The sequence below is a fragment of the Puma concolor genome, chromosome C1 (assembly GCF_028749965.1).
Source record: "Puma concolor isolate L17-30 chromosome C1, mPumCon1.1.hap2, whole genome shotgun sequence".
Taxonomy (NCBI): Eukaryota; Metazoa; Chordata; class Mammalia; order Carnivora; family Felidae; genus Puma; species Puma concolor.
In genome coordinates, this window is record NC_141674.1 from 58,965,253 (window position 1) to 58,982,243 (window position 16,991).

A 16,991-nucleotide genomic window follows, 5' to 3' on the forward strand; every position below is an offset into this window, starting at 1 on the left:
AATCCAGTAGAATAATTAAATCATAACACTGTATCAGTTGTAGTCACATTGAATAATCTTGTTGTAAAAACAAGTCACAGTGTCTAACAATACCCTAAAAAGATATGAAATACCCTAAAAAGGATGAATGCAAATCTAAATAACCATGAAATACATTTTTTCTCCTATCAAACCAACAAAGTATTTGTGTGTGTGTGTGTGTGTGTGTGTGTGTGTGTGTGTGTGTGTGTACGTGTGTGTATGTTTTAAAATAATATACAGTGCTGGTTAGGATGAAGTAAAGCAGAAACTCTACCACATTGCTGATGAAATTCTAAATCTTTATAATTTTTTTGAAAAGGAGTCAGACTATGTGCATCTTTAAAGAATATTAAAATTGGCATATTAATTATTTCTTAAAGTATAGTTATGATAAAACAATCACAAATTTTTTTAAAACTATATTTCAGTCTTTAGGTAATGATATAGTTCTATTCATTGTGGGGCCAAATTTGAACACAGATTATGATAAGTAAACTACAGTGTACCTTTTAATAGACTATCATAAATATTAAAATTACTTTTAAAATAATTTGTAAATAGCCTGGGGAATGTTTATTTTATGTTAAGTTAGATAAAAACAAGATATGGTAAAAAAAAAAAAAAAAAACCAAGATATGGTAGAGCACATGTAATATTATCCTAAGTATGTAAAACAAAATCAAGAAAAGGACAGGGGAAAAGACGAGAAATAAATTTACTAAAATAATGGCGAATTTTTTCCTGAGGAGTGGAAGTAAAGTTTAGCAAGCTGCTTTTCTTTTTAATTTTCTGTGTTTTTCTAAGTTTCTATAGAAAGCTTGGTTTATTTTCATAATGAAGGGAAAGGACAATGGGATTTACTTTAAAAAATTAAAAATGAAATTAGAGTAAGCCTACTAATAAAGAGATGGGAACTGGGGATCTCCCTTCTTTTCCCTTCACTTATTTTCCAAAGAATTCTTCATTTATGGCAAAAAAAGTGCCCAGAATAGATGTATTACATGCAGATATTTAAGGAAAGGCTGTAGGACGATGAAGATGAGTTGAATAAAAACTTTATTGACTTTGAAGCTACATTCCAGAATGAACCAGCTTATTGGTATACTTTAGGCATTGTTGCACACTATATCTCTATTGGAAAACACATTTTGATCTTCCCCTGAGGAACAGAAGTGATTACCTTTCAGTAACTTCAGCCATAAGAGAACAAATGGCCAAAGACTTTGAGCTGCTTAAATGTCCATATCCATCCTAACAACTTACATGGAATGATGGAGTCATTGTACCCAGCCTCACCCAGGGAATGAAATAAAATGAACGTGCTGACTTTCCATTACAATAGCGAGTTCAACTTATTTGAAAAGCCAAGTGTGCTATGTTTGAAAAAAAAATTAAAACTTTTCACATTCTTTCATTAAAACAAAAAAGATCACATAATGGAGTAATACCCGGAAGATTATTCATTCATTTAACCCTATAGTCAGAAATACTGAAATATTGAAATAAGGTGTTTTAGGAAGGAAGCTAATGCTTGAAATTTAATTATAACTATACATTGTATTCGGCATTATGATCTGCTTTCTAGAGTATCCATTCTTTGAAGTACGTGTTTTATACAAAATAAATCTATTCAAAAGGGCAAGCAGGGGTGTGCTAACCATGTGGCGAGCACACTGAGTTCTGATGTCTAATCAAAACAGAGTGGCTTAGCCTTAAAATACTCCTAGAGGGTGTTCTTAGTGTGAAAAATCAGTGACATGCAGGCTCTTTTACTGCATGAGAGTTGACTAGTCACAAGATCAGCCTGGAACCAGTCTCAGAAAGTTCTTAGTTGGAGGCAATTTAAGTGAAGTTGTAAAAACAGCAACAGCTCCTCTAAGGAATCTAGTCCTCCTTAGTCAGATGTGTGTGCTTAAACTGCACTTTAATTCTTAGGGATATTTCATCCTCGTAGCATGAACGCAGATCAGAACAGAGATAGGGGAAGGCTATACTGTAATCTAGACAGCTTCTACATCTCACCTTTCCAACTGGTCACTCCACATCAAGGTTGAGGAGCACTGGTGGGGTAAGGAGGTGGAGCTGGATGCATAGTTGTTTGTGTGGTGCCTGATCTGTGAACAGACAGAGGGTTTCAGTGGACAGAATCATTGATGATGATCCCTTTTGTCAGATGACTGTTCCTTGAACATTTTATAGAAAAGCAGAACCAAAAATCTATACATCAATTTGCTTAGCTGTAGCCAACTAAACAAAAATATTTTAGATCTTATCTTCCCAAGACTGCTTCATTTCTGCCTCCAAGCTTTGACCCACCTTCTATTTCCTCCTATAGTTTCACACCATATATTACTTGAGTAGAGACCACACCTAATATGACTTCTAAATCCATAGAGCAGCTATCATACCACTTGTTAAATGGTGAATGAAAACTCACTGGCTTCGAGGGTGCCTGGATGGCTCATTCGGTTAAGTGTCCCACTCTTGATTTCTGCTAAGGTCATGATCTCATGATTTGTGGGATCAAGCCCCACATCAGGCTTTGTGCTGCCAGCCCAGCTTGGAATTCTCTTTCTCCCTCTCTCTCTGCCCCTCCTCAACTCAAAAAAATAAAAATAAAAAAATAAAAAACAAACTTAAAAAAAGAAAAACCCCACTGGACTCAAATGATCGGTGTAGGTAAATCCAATTCTACCACTTTCTAGTTTTCAGTGACTTTCTGTTACTCCTAGGACAGACCATAATTCTTCACATGACCTCAAAGGTCCTTTTTGATCTAGCCTCTGTCTGCAACTCCAGCTTTGCCTGTTGAGACCACACTAGCGATCTGTGAATATCATGAATAGCATCATCCTCCTTCCTACCTCAGGGCCTTTGCACTTGAAGCTTCCTCTGCCTAGAATGCTCTTCCAATTCCCTCATCATCTGGCTGATTCCTACTTGTCCTTCAGATCTCAACTTGGAATATCACTTCTTCAGAGAATATTCTGAATATTGACTAGGACTGGTCCCCCACTATGTGATACCCACTATTTTTTTTTCAAGAGCTCATTGTAGCTTGGAAACAAAAGTCACTTTTGTGAGTATTATTTAATATTTGTTGCTATCTCTAGGCTACAAGTTTCATGCCTAGTTGTCCTTACAACTGTGTCTCCACCAGCTACCACAGTGCCTGACACATAGGTCATGGACAGTTAAGTATTTGTGGCACGATTAAATAGGATTCTCCAAATAATAGCTTAAATTCACTGGATTCTCCAAATAATAGCTGAGCAATGTTCTACAAATAATAGCTTAAATTCACTGGATTCAATAAAAACTACTAAGAAAGAAATATTTCCTCTGTATACAATTGTTAGTAATTCTCTTATAAGAAATGGCTTAAAAATTAAATTCTTACCAAAAAAAGTATTACGAGAAAAGAAGAAATAAATGAAATCCAGTGTTTCCTTAGTCAGTATTTTTTATTGTGTTCCTTAGGTATTTTTTTCTCAAAGGTTTAGTTAAGATCATTTTATTTTTTTTTTCTCTATCTAGTTCATTCTTTCATTCTTTTCCATTTATTTTTTTTTATTTATATATGAAATTTATTGTCAAATTGGTTTCCATACAACACCCAGTGCTCATCCCAAAAGGTGCCCTCCTCAGTACCCATCACCCACCCTCTCCTCCCTCCCACCCCCCATCAACCCTTAGTTTGTTCTCAGTTCTCAACAGTCTCTTATGCTTTGGCTCTCTCCCACTCTAACCTCTTTTTTTTTTTTTTTTTTGTTCCCCTCCCCCATGGGTTTCTCTTAAGTTTCTCAGGATCCACATAAGAGTGAAACCATATGGTATCTGTCTTTCTCTGTATGGCTTATTTCACTTAGCATCACACTCTCCAGTTCCATCCACGTTGCTACAAAAGGCCATATTTCATTTTTTCTCATTGCCACGTAGTACTCCATTGTGTATATAAACCACAATTTCTTTATCCATTCATCAGTTGATGGACATTTAGGCTCTTTCCATAATTTGGCTATTGTTGAGAGTGCTGCTATGAACATTGGGGTACAAGTGCCCCTATGCATCAGTACTCCTGTGTCCCTTGGATAAATTCCTAGCAGTGCTATTGCTGGGTCATAGGGTAGGTCTAGTTTTAATTTTCTGAGGAACCTCCACACTGCTTTCCAGAGCGGCTGCACCAATTTGCATTCCCACCAACAGTGCAAGAGGGTTCCCGTTTCTCCACATCCTCTCCAGCATCTATAGTCTCCTGATTTGTTCATTTTGGCCACTCTGACTGGCGTGAGGTGATACCTGAGTGTGGTTTTGATTTGTATTTCCCTGATAAGGAGCGACGCTGAACATCTTTTCATGTGCCTGTTGGCCATCCGGATGTCTTCTTTAGAGAAGTGTCTATTCATGTTTTCTGCCCATTTCTTCACTGGGTTATTTGCCTTTCAGGTGTGGAGTTTGGTGAGCTCTTTATAGATTTTGGATACTAGCCCTTTGTCCGATATGTCATTTGCAAATATCTTTTCCCATTCCGTTGGTTGCCTTTTAGTTTTGTTGGTTGTTTCCTTTGGTGTGCAGAAGCTTTTTATCTTCATAAGGTCCCAGTAATTCACTTTTGCTTTTAATTCCCTTGCCTTTGGGGATGTGTCGAGTAAGAGATTGCTACGGCTGAGGTCAGAGAGGTCTTTTCCTGCTTTCTCCTCTAAGGTTTTGATGCTTTCCTGTCTCACATTCAGGTCCTTTATCCATTTTGAGTTTATTTTTGTGAATGGTGTGAGAAAGTGGTCTAGTTTCAACCTTCTGCATGTTGCTGTCCAGTTCTCCCAGCACCATTTGTTAAAGAGACTGTCTTTTTTCCATTGGATGTTCTTTCCTGCTTTGTCAAAGATTAGTTGGCCATACGTTTGTGGGTCTAGTTCTGGGGTTTCTATTCTATTCCATTGGTCTATGTGTCTGTTTTTGTGCCAATACCATGCTGTCTTGATGATGACAGCTTTGTAGTAGAGGCTAAAGTCTGGGATTGTGATGCCTCCTGCTTTGGTCTTCTTCTTCAAAATTACTTTGGCTATTCGGGGCCTTTTGTGGTTCCATATGAATTTTAGGATTGCTTGTTCTAGTTTCGAGAAGAATGCTGGTGCAATTTTGATTGGGATTGCATTGAATGTGTAGATAGCTTTGGGTAGTATTGACATTTTGATAATATTTATTCTTCCAATCCACGAGCAGGGAATGTCTTTCCATTTCTTTAAATCTTCTTCAATTACCTTCATAAGCTTTCTATAGTTTTCAGCATACAGATCCTTTACATCTTTGGTTAGATTTATTCCTAGGTATTTTATGCTTCTTGGTGCAATTGTGAATGGAATCAGTTTCTTTATTTGTCTTTCTGTTGCTTCATTGTTAGTGTATAAGAATGCAACTGATTTCTGTACATTGATTTTGTATCCTGCAACTTTGCTGAATTCATGTATCAGTTCTAGCAGACTTTTGGTGGAGTCTATCGGATTTTCCATGTATAATATCATGTCATCTGCAAAGAGCGAAAGCTTGACTTCATCTTTGCCAATTTTGACGCCTTTGATTTCCTGTTGTTGTCTGATTGCTGATGCTAGAACTTCCAGCACTATGTTAAACAACAGCGGTGAGAGTGGGCATCCCTGTCGTGTTCCTGATCTCAGGGAAAAAGCTCTCAGTTTTTCCCCGTTGAGGATGATGTTAGCTGTGGGCTTTTCATAAATGGCTTTTATGATCTTTAAGTATGTTCCTTCTATCCCGACTTTCTCAAGAGTTTTTATTAAGAAAGGGTGCTGGATTTTGTCAAAGGCCTTTTCTGCATCGATTGACAGGATCATATGGTTTTTCTCTTTTTTTTTGTTAATGTGATGTATCACGTTGATTGATTTGCGAATGTTGAACCAGCCCTGCATCCCAGGAATGAATCCCACTTGATCATGGTGAATAATTCTTTTTATATGCTGTTGAATTCGATTTTCTAGTATCTTATTGAGAATTTTTGCATCCCTATTCATCAGGGATATTGGCCTGTAGTTCTCTTTTTTTACTGGGTCTCTGTCTGGTTTAGGAATCAAAGTAATACTGGCTTCATAGAATGAGTCTGGAAGTTTTCCTTCCCTTTCTATTTCTTGGAATAGCTTGAGAAGGATAGGTATTATCTCTGCTTTAAACGTCTGGTAGAACTCCCCTGGGAAGCCATCTGGTCCTGGACTCTTATTTGTTGGGAGATTTTTGATAACCGATTCAATTTCTTCGCTGTTTATGGGTCTGTTCAAGCTTTCTATTTCCTCCTGATTGAGTTTTGGAAGAGTGTGGGTGTTCAGGAATTTGTCCATTTCTTCCAGGTTGTCCAATTTGATGGCATATATTTTTTCATAGTATTCTCTGATAATTGTTTGTATCTCTGAGGGATTCGTTGTAATCATTCCATTTTCATTCATGATTTTATCTATTTGGGTCCTCTCCCTTTCCTTTTTGAGAAGCCTGGCTAGAGGTTTGTCAATTTTGTTTATTTTTTTCAAAAAACCAACTCTTGGTTTCGTTGATCTGCTCTACAGTTTTTTTAGATTCTATATTGTTTATTTCTGCTCTGATCTTTATTATTTCTCTTCTTCTGCTGGGTTTAGGCTGCCTTTGCTGTTCTGCTTCTATTTCCTTTAGGTGTGCTGTTAGATTTTGTATTTGGGATTTTTCTTGTTTCTTGAGATAGGCCTGGATTGCAATGTATTTTCCTCTCAGGACTGCCTTTGCTGCGTCCCAAAGCGTTTGGATTGTTGTATTTTCATTTTCGTTTGTTTCCATATATTTTTTAATTTCTTCTCTAATTGCCTGGTTGACCCACTCATTCGTTAGTAGGGTGTTCTTTAACCTCCATGCTTTTGGAGGTTTTCCAGACTTTTTTCTGTGGTTGATTTCAAGCTTCATAGCATTGTGGTCTGAAAGTATGCATGGTATGATTTCAATTCTTGTAAACTTATGAAGGGCTGTTTTGTGACCCAGTATATGATCTATCTTGGAGAATGTTCCATGTGCACTCGAGAAGAAAGTATATTCTGTTGCTTTGGGATGCAGAGTTCTAAATATATCTGTCAAGTCCATCTGATCCAATGTCTCATTCAGGGCCCTTGTTTCTTTATTGATCGTGTGTCTAGATGATCTATCCATTTCTGTAAGTGGGGTGTTAAAGTCCCCTGCAATTACCACATTCTTATCAATAAGGTTGCTTATGTTTATGAGTAATTGTTTTATATATTTGGGCGCTCCGGTATTCGGCGCATAGACATTTATAATTGTTAGCTCTTCCTGATGGATAGCCCCTGTCACTATTATATAATGTCCTTCTTCATCTCTTGTTACAGCCTTTAATTTAAAGTCTAGTTTGTCTGATATAAGTATGGCTACTCCAGCTTTCTTTTGGCTTCCAGTAGCATGATAAATAGTTCTCCATCCCCTCACTCTCAATCTAAAGGTGTCCTCGGGTCTAAAATGAGTCTCTTGTAGACAGCAAATAGATGGGTCTTGTTTTTTTATCCATTCTGATACCCTATGTCTTTTGGTTGGCGCATTTAATCCATTTACATTCAGTGTTATTATAGAAAGATATGGGTTTAGAGTCATTGTGATGTCTGTATGTTTTATGCTTGTAGTGATGTCTCTGGTACTTTGTCTCACAGGGTCCCCCTTAGGATCTCTTGTAGGGCTGGTTTAGTGGTGACAAATTCCTTTAGTTTTTGTTTGTTTGGGAAGACCTTTATCTCTCCTTCTATTCTAAATGACAGACTTGCTGGATAAAGGATTCTCGGCTGCATATTTTTTCTGTCTAGCACACTGAAAATCTCGTGCCAATTCTTTCTGGCCTGCCAAGTTTCAAAAGAGAGATCAGTCACGAGTCTTATAGGTCTCCCTTTATATGTGAGGGCACGTTTACCCCTTGCTGCTTTCAGAATTTTCTCTTTATCCTTGTATTTTGCCAGTTTCACTATGATATGTCGTGCAGAAGATCGATTCAAGTTACGTCTGAAGGGAGTTCTCTGTGCCTCTTGGATTTCAATGCCTTTTTCCTTCCCCACTTCAGGGAAGTTCTCAGCTATTATTTCTTCAAGTACCCCTTCAGCACCTTTCCCTCTCTCTTCCTCCTCTGGGATACCAATTATGCGTAGATTATTTCTTTTTAGTGTATCACTTAGTTCTCTAATTTTCCGCTCATACTCCTGGATTTTTTTATCTCTCTTTTTCTCAGCTTCCTCTTTTTCCATAACTTTATCTTCTAGTTCACCTATTCTCTCCTCTGCCTCTTCAATCCGAGCCGTGGTGGTTTCCATTTTGTTATGCATTTCGTTTAAAGCGTTTTTCAGCTCCTCGTGACTGTTCCTTAGTCCCTTGATCTCTGTAGCAAGAGATTCTCTGCTGTCAGCTATACTGTTTTCAAGCCCAGCGATTAATTTTATGACTATTATTCTAAATTCACTTTCTGTTATATTATTTAAATCCTTTTTGATCAGCTCATTAGCTGTTGTTATTTCCTGGAGATTCTTCTGAGGGGAATTCTTCCGCTTGGTCATTTTGGATAGTCCCTGGCGTGGTGAGGACCTGCAGGGCACTTCCCCTGTGCTGTGGTCTATAACTGGAGTTGGTGGGCGGAGCCGCAGTCAGACCTGATGTCTGCCCCAAGCCCACCGCTGGGGCCACAGTCAGACTGGTGCGTGCCTTCTCTTCCCCTCTCCTAGGGGCGGGATTCACTGTGGGGTGGGGTGGTCTGTCTGGGCTACTTGCACACTGCCAGGCTTGTGATGCTGGGGATCTGGCGTCTTAGCTGGGGTGGGTAGGCAAGGTGCACAGGGGCAGGAGGGGCAGGCTTAGCTTGCTTCTCCTTAGGTGATCCACTTCAGGAGGGACACTGTGGCAGCAGGAGGGAGTCAGATCCGCTGCCGGAGGTTTGGCTCCGCAGAAGCACAGAGTTGGGTGTTTGCGCGGAGCGAGCAAGTTCCCTGGCAGGAACTGGTTCTCTTTGGGATTTTGGCTGGGGGATGGGCGGGGGAGATGGCGCTGGTGAGCGCCTTTGTTCCCCACCAAACTGAGCTCTGTCGTCTGGGGGCTCAGCAGCTCTCCTTCCCTTTGTCCTCCAGCCTTCCCGCTTTCTGAGCAGAGCTGTTAGCTTATGACCTCCCAGACGCTAAGTCGCGCTTGCTGTCGGAACACAGTCCGTCAGGCCCCTCTGCTTTTTGCAAGCCAGACTCGGGGGCTCTGCTTGGCCGGCGAGCCGCCCCTCCGCCCCGGCTCCCTCCCGCCAGTCCGTGGAGCGCGCACTGCCTCGCCGCCCTTCCTACCCTCTTCCGTAGGCCTCTCGTCTGCGCTTGGCTCCGGCGACTCCGTTCTGCTAATCCTCTGGTGGTTTTCTGGGTTATTCAGGCAGGTGTAGGTGGAATCTAAGTGATCAGCAGGACGCCCGGTGAGCCCAGCGTCCTCCTACGCCGCCATCTTCCCTCCATCTAGTTAAGATCATTTTAAACAGCATGCCCATTTCATGTAGCATAAATTACATAAGATGTAATTCTCTTTATTACAGACATGTAGTTCTCCAATTCCTGACTGTGTTAAGCAAATATATAATTTCTGTTTTAGGAAGGCAGTATTATTTGAAGGACAATAAAAAGATATGTCTTCTTTGCAAACCAAATAAACACTTTGGCCAATATCTATTTCAGCACAAATAGAAGTTTAATGGCACTTGTAATAGAAATATTGTGGCTCTGGAAGAGTGGTCAGAGTTGAGGTCAGAGTAGAGAAAAAAAGCACAGGATTTTCTATTTATTTTCTGAGCCTTTCAGAATCGCCTGTGTGCCTTTGTAAAGGATAATCAATCCAGTTAGATTGGATGCCTAACTACTGGACCCCTAGGTTTTTTCTTCCTGCTCTTATACTACATAGTTTATTGTTTGGAAGCCTGCTTTAAGTAAAGTACTTGGGGTTGCGTTATTTGTTGGCTTAACTTGAGGAAAAGATACAACTGTAAGCATTTGAATATCATGTTTGTCCAATGTCAAGTAACAGAAAAAGAAGGAACTGATGGGGTACCTGGCTGGGTCAGTCAGTGGAGCATGTGACTCTTGATCTGGGGTTGTAAATTCAAGCCTCATATGGGGTGTAGAGATTATTTTAAAAAACCATTTTTAAAAAGAAAGAACGGAAGGGGTGCCTGGGTGACTCAGTCGGTTGAGTGCCCCACTCTTGGTTTTGGCTCAGGTCATGGTTTGTGGGTTTGAACCATGTCAGCATGGAGCCCGCCGCAGATTCTCTGTTCCCCTCTTTCTCTGTCCCTCCCCTGCTCGTGCTGTGTCTCTCAAAAATAAATAAACATTAAAAAAGAAGAAAGAGGAGGAGGAGAAGGAGGAGGAACTGAAGAAATGAGGCACCGCAAGGTAACATGGGAAGACCTGGGAGCTTGGAAGCATGGTATGGTTCCCTGTTGCACTCTCTAAACCACTCCTCTCCATTGAGCCCTATTTCCCTTACAAACACTCCATGGTTCACTCCATCATTCTCAGAAAACTTTGCCTTTCTGTCACACCTAATTTCTGCAACTTACTCTGGCCCAGCAGCCAGTGGCTCATTCATTTCATGTCTATTTTCTTTCCTATGTATCTCTTTTATTTTACCCGGTCTCTCCAGTCTTTGTGCCCTTGTCTTCCTGGTTAGTGAATCAGTTTGACCTATATGAAACTGACAGTTTTGTTGGATCAAAAATGGTTGGATGTTGGAAATTATTCATGATTTAACTTAATAACAGCCTTTTAACTAACCAGTGTTCTGACCCAAATTTTTCTCCTCTTGAACACATCCATCATATTATTTCTAAAGCAAACCTTGGCCAATCCTAAATATCTTTGAATGTTCCCCATGGCTACAGGATAAAGTTCTGAAGACCCACCACTGAGTGACTCCCAACTTGCATCTCCAGGTTAATCTCTTGCCTTTCACCAGAGCCTTGCTTCAGTCCCTAAACTATGCAGTCTGAGACTGGACAATGCTTTTTCACCCTTACTTACTATGGAGTTTGCTATTGCCTTTCTAAAATGCCTCTCTCTTGGGGTGCCTGGGTGGCGCAGTCGGTTAAGCGTCCAACTTCAGCCAGGTCACGATCTCATGGTCCGTGGGTTCGAGCCCCGCGTCAGGCTCTGGGCTGATGGCTCAGAGCCTGGAGCCTGTTTCCGATTCTGTGTCTCCCTCTCTCTCTGCCCCTCCCCCGTTCATGCTCTGTCTCTCTCTGTCCCAAAAATAAATAAACGTTGAAAAAAAAATTAAAAAAAAAATAAAATGCCTCTCTCTATTTCCGTCCAGAATTAATTCTACTTCTCCTTCAAGACCCAGCCTTTCATTTTCTTGGCAAAGTATTGCTCCTATTATTGTCTTTCTATACCATTGTACACATTATTTAAATTGTACTTTGTCAGTTTCTCACTCTGATTCACAGTAGGAACTCAATAACTTTGTGAATAAATTGATTTCTAAATAAATGATTGGCTCTCCTCTTGATCAACATTGTGAGACAAGGACTGATCAAATTTTTCAGCACACAAAGAACCTACTACATGTAAGTCACTTTTCCAGGTGTGATGGTATGCTCATACTTTAAAACATTCCCTTGGTTTAGAAACACATAGTTTCCATATGCTTCACATTTCCCCTGAGAATATCTATCCTTACATTTTACCTGTGTATGGCTTTTCTTCCCAGAACTGGGAAGAAAGCACTCAGACACTCAGTGCACATTTTTAAATGAATGAATGAATAATAAGTAAGAACTGTCTTAGGCTGAGTACTCCCAGAAGCAGAACCTAAGCCAAGGATTTGTATTCAAGTGACTTATTAAGAATGTGCTCCCAGAGAAAAACCAGTAAGGAAGTGGGAAAGTAGGACACAGAAGAAACCAAGCAAGGAGTGCAATTTTAAGTGATTCCAGCCTCAGCCTGAACTTGTGGGAAACTCTGGAGTATAAATTACAGTTTCAAAGTTTGTCTCATTTAGAAACAAAGAATCTGGGCTCTTCTACTCCCACATCCATCAGTCAGTGCTTCTTTGGGGGAACGAGACCCCCAGGCCCTCTGGCTCTCCCCTTGCCTTTGAAGGTCAGAGTGTGAGCAGTTATCAACAAAACAAGCAGAAGTTGGGGGTGAATATATAGAACTGCTGTATGGAATCTAAGAGGTTCTGGGTAGGACTCCAATTATGTGGGATGTACTACCAGCCACACACTTAGCAAGCTGTGGCTGGTAGTGGCGGAGGCTGCCATATGCAGAGATTGGAGAACTCTGGGAAGGTGTCCTGTAGACAATTGTCTTCTCCACTCCTGCTACTGATGCCTAGGATCCCTTTAGCTAGGGTCAAAACTTTTAAATCTATATGGAGAAACTATATTTAAAAAGAGAATTACCTTGTGTGGAAGAGAGAAGAGGTAAAAAACACTTATGTAGAACCCACCATAGGTCAGGCAGGGCCAAATTTGTAGGTGTAATTAAATGTAATGTTTTGTACCCTGGCTTCCATACACACTCAAGTATGGGTCCTTCTGAGAGTGTAGGATGTGCAGGCACTGAAGGGCCTCTCTTAGACATTTTACTGCTTGTCACCATGAAGATGATGTCCTTTATGCTGCCCAACATCTTCCTGCTCAAGATAAGTCCTCTTTCTCTCGTTTGAGCTAAGCTCATAGGTCTGTGGGTTTTTTACCCCCAAATTGCCAAACATGTACAATACCCCCTTTGCCCACATTGCTGGTCCTCTCTGGATATGACAGCCCAAAGATTTCAGTTAAAGCAACCTTATTTTCTAAGCCATACTACAGAAAATTTTAAAATATTCCAGTTAAGATAGAAAACAGAAAAGACCCTGTGTGTGTGTGTGTGTGTGTGTGTGTGTGTGTGTGTGTGATCTTGAATTTGAATTTGACTTTTGGACCAAATTATTTTCCTTGTGGAAATTGTGGTAGAAATATTGATGCATAAGTGGCCACTCGACAGACACCTGAACACAGCCGGGTTGTTTTGTCTACTGCCATGGCTTGTTGGTGGCCCCTGAGCCATCTGTGGTTTAGCTGCAGATGCCTGACGCCTGTGTTCCCAGAGCCACTCTGCCTCTGTCTGTTGAATACTGTGTTTGTCTGGGAGGCTCCTTCCAGAATAACCCGGCTGAACTCCACATTAGCTCACTAACTTCTCATCCGCTGCCTGATCCTGAAGAGCTGAGAGGTATGGTAATCTGCATTGTTTTCTTCAGAATTGCAACCACAGATTCAAAATATATTGTAAAGGCCGTCTGGCTTTCTGAAGGACGTAGAAAACTGTTCAATAAGTACTTATCTCCTATCACTTCTAATGACCTGTGTCCTTGGTACAGATCATCCTCCCCCACAGCTAGCCCTCTTTTCTTCCATCTTTCTGTTCACTGGCTGTGTTCCATCCATCTTCAGATATTCCTAAACTTCCCTTATCTCTAGAAATAAAACACACAGAAACACATGTGCTTGACTGCCTGAACTTTCCCCTTTCTGTACGTGTGGTCCAATTTCTCACCTCCCCTTTCACCACCAGCTTTCTATGTGGTACATCTACTACTTGTACTTCCTCTCCCTTCAAAGGTCTCCTAAATAATAGCCCACAATTATAAAGTACTTTCTGTTTTGTCAGGCACTGTTCTAAACATTTTATAAATATTAATGTATTTCATTCTTTGAAGTTGGCACTATTATCATCTTCTCTTGACAAATGAGAAAACTGAGACACAGAGACATTAAGCAACTTGTTCAGGGTCACCCACCAGTCAGTGGCAGAGTTTGGACTCAAATGCAGACAGTCTGGTTCCAGAATACATGCTAACTACAACCTACACTGCCTCACTGAGTCCAACCCCCATGACAGTGAAAGTAGTGTCTTGGAAAATTTGGGTATTTATCATAATCTCTGGAATGGTAATACTGGGCTACATCTACCTGTACCGCATAGTAAGACTTAATATTTACAAGAACACAAGTATAATAAAACGTCATAGATCTAGAATGAATAAATTATTCTGATGGGAGCTGCACTAAATGTAATTTTTTCCAAATTTTATATTTTTATGATAGATAAAAAGGGAGTCATTGGTCAAAGTAATAAGTAAAGCATGTAAGTCAATAGGGGCAGAATTTGACCTACTTGAGAGGGGAAAATGGAGATAAGTTTAGAATAATGAAATGCAATTCTAGGCTTCTGATATCAAATGGGTTTTACCTAATCGAGGCAATAAGATATGTTATGCATTTCTTGATTACTGCCTTGGCATGATCTGGTACAGAGACAATTGAAATAACAAGAAAATTACAGAAAACAGCATAAAATCACACTCCAGAGTATAACCTGGTGACTTTTGCCATCATCTTATTTGTTGTAATTTGTAACACATATCTTGATATGGGAGTTCTTCTTAGGCAAGCATGGTAGTGATCCCTGAAGAAATAAACAAAACTGCACATTTTAAAGCTAAAGAGATCACACAGTCCAACCCTCTTATTTACAGATGAAGATATGAGGGAACATTACTTTTTATAGTCACAGAGCTAGTTTGCAGCAATGTCTCACCTAAAATTCAGCTTCCTTATTTCTGTTCCATCACAAAGCCCGATAATTAATTTGCAGATTTGATCCACTTCTAAATACCACTATAGTATATAACACTTATTCAGCAAATAACTAAGAAAGAAAGAGAGAGAGAGAGAGAGGAATAAAGAAAGGAAGGAAGGAGGGAAGGAAGGAAGGAAGGAAGGAAGGAAGGAAGGAAGGAAGGAAGGAAGTCTGGCCCGTTATACTAGTCAATGAGCCCCACAGAGGTTTTTATTTGCTTTTGTTCATTGGTGCGCTCCTAGTGATTAGTCTAGAGGCTTCCACAGTGCAGCTTAATTACTATTTGATGTCTAAATGAATGATTTACATAGAGTGTCTCTAAGTAGATTGACATTATTTCCATTTCATAGGTGAAAAAAATTAAAGCTCAGTAATGTGACTTGCTCAAGTGTAGACTAGGACTAGAAACTAGACCTTTTGCTTTTAATTCATTACCTGACTATAAAAATATTGCTTTCTGATAAATCAATTAGTTAATTATTTTGTATAAGAAATGTAGATACATAAACTTCAGCAAAATCTTTGTTTTAATGTTTATTTATTTTTGAGAGAGAATGCATGCAAGCTGGGGAGAGGCAGAAGGAGAGGGAGGGAGAGAATCCCAAGCAGACTCAATGCTCAGCACAGAGCCCAATGCGGGGCTCGATCTCACAACCGCGAGATCATGACCTGAACCAAAATTAAGAGCCAGACACTCAACCAACTGAGTCAACCAAGTGCCCCCATAACCTTCAGTAAAATTCTAAAGAAATGCATACAGCTGGTGGATTATCTAGTGTCATGTGCATGCTGGTCGTAGTCGTGTCTACTCCTTGTCCTGCTATTTCACACTACCAACAAGAAGAAACGGTTCTCTCTTCTTACTCTCCAAAGCTTTCCTTCCTTTCCTGCTCTTTTCTCAGAGAAACAAAAGAGGTAGACCCAGCATCTCTTCTTCTAACGCTTGTTTTCATGGCTCTCCATGAGATCTTGAACAGCTAGAACTATACTAAAGGCTCTAACGTCTTACAATCTTCTCATCAGAGGACCTACATCTTTTGGGTTTTTGGAGCCTCACTAGCCAACAAAAAATTACACTGTAACTAGGCTAGGTGACCTCTAATACTTTGATTTAAACCTGGCCTATTGGAGGCATTCTATCTCTTTTCCTGTCTAAAACATTAAAATATATTCTACAGTGGGTGTTATATGTAAGTGATGAATCACTAAATTCTATTCCTGAAATCATTATTACATGATATGTTAACTAACTTGGATTTAAATTAAAAAATAATGTCATAAAAACCATTAAAAAGTGGTTATACCAGTTGAAAAATAAAGAAATAGGGTGGAGGGGCGCCTGGGTGGCTCAATTGGTTAAGCCTCCAACTCTTGATTTCGGCTCAGGTCATGATCTCACAAGTTCGTGAGTTTGAGCCCCACATTGGGCTGTGTGCTGACATCACAGAGCCTGCTTGGGATTCAATCTCTCCCTCTCTCTCTGCCCCTCCCTCTTGCTCACTCTTGTGCATACGCCATTTCTCTCTCTCTCTCTCTCTCTCTCTCTCAAAATAAATAAATAAACTTTAAAAAGTTAAACAATAAAATAAAATAAAATATATTCTAAAGACAAAATACTTTAAATGCAGGTAACACTAGCTTCCTTGCAATAGTACAGGTTGTAAACACCCCAAGAATTCAGAGAAAAGGGAAATTAAAGTGAATCAGGAGGGGTTTGACTTTTCATCAAGAGATATTGGGTGTGAAAAGAACTGGTGGGGAGGAGGGGAAAGCTTGAACACAGGCCTGAATTTACAAGAGTAAGAAAGCAAACTCAGCTGGCTGTAATGTGCAGCTCACTGTGGGGCTAATATTGGGTACAGCTGCAGAGCAGTTGGGGAGCCTGGACAGGTATCCACTCCAAGAAGTCTAAGCTTTGACACAATTTTTGGAATTACAAATGGATGACTGGCAGCCAGCAACCAAACGCAGGACAAAGGATCAAATGTTAAACACCGCCTTCTGGGGAACAGTGTCCCAGGCTCCACAGACAGCAATAAGGGCTTTATTCGCTGGCTCTCATGGACTATTGTCCACACTTCTACCACATCTTTTACTGTGCCTGGCATATTTGCTCTCACATCCAGCTCCCCAGGAGACTCTGAGAAGCTTGAATACCAACACTGAAGATATAGCTCACCCACAAATTTTCTTTATTTCATGCTACACCCTAAGGGGGAAATGTTTTCCCTTCAAAACACTGTGCAAAATTAGAAAAACCAGAGTTTCCCAGTAACCTAGAAGTCTAACCAGCCTTTTGTGGGG

General features: G+C 40.1%; 1 protein-coding gene and 1 long non-coding RNA gene across 14 annotated transcripts in view; one reads left to right on the forward strand and one right to left on the reverse strand.

Annotated features, from left to right (window-relative positions):
* The window catches only part of LOC112868308 (uncharacterized), a 362,521-nt gene that overhangs the window by 280,999 nt on the left and 64,531 nt on the right, over window positions 1-16,991 (forward strand). The window lies entirely within an intron of this gene.
* PTGER3 (prostaglandin E receptor 3) overlaps window positions 1-16,991 on the reverse strand; it is a 181,818-nt gene that overhangs the window by 97,719 nt on the left and 67,108 nt on the right. For 4 of the 7 annotated variants that reach the window (XR_015254787.1, XR_015254788.1, XM_086717276.1 and 1 more), the window contains exon 3: window positions 2,044-2,135. The exons of 2 other annotated variants lie outside the window; for them this stretch is intronic. Coding sequence is in view for 3 of the 5 variants with exons in the window: in XM_086717276.1 (XP_086573402.1) it covers window positions 2,044-2,135 (92 nt within the window). In the remaining 2 variants the exon portion in view is untranslated. Of the gene's footprint in view, window positions 1-2,039; window positions 2,136-16,991 lie in introns of those variants that run through there. One more of the 7 variants, XM_086717277.1, reaches the window with a different exon arrangement.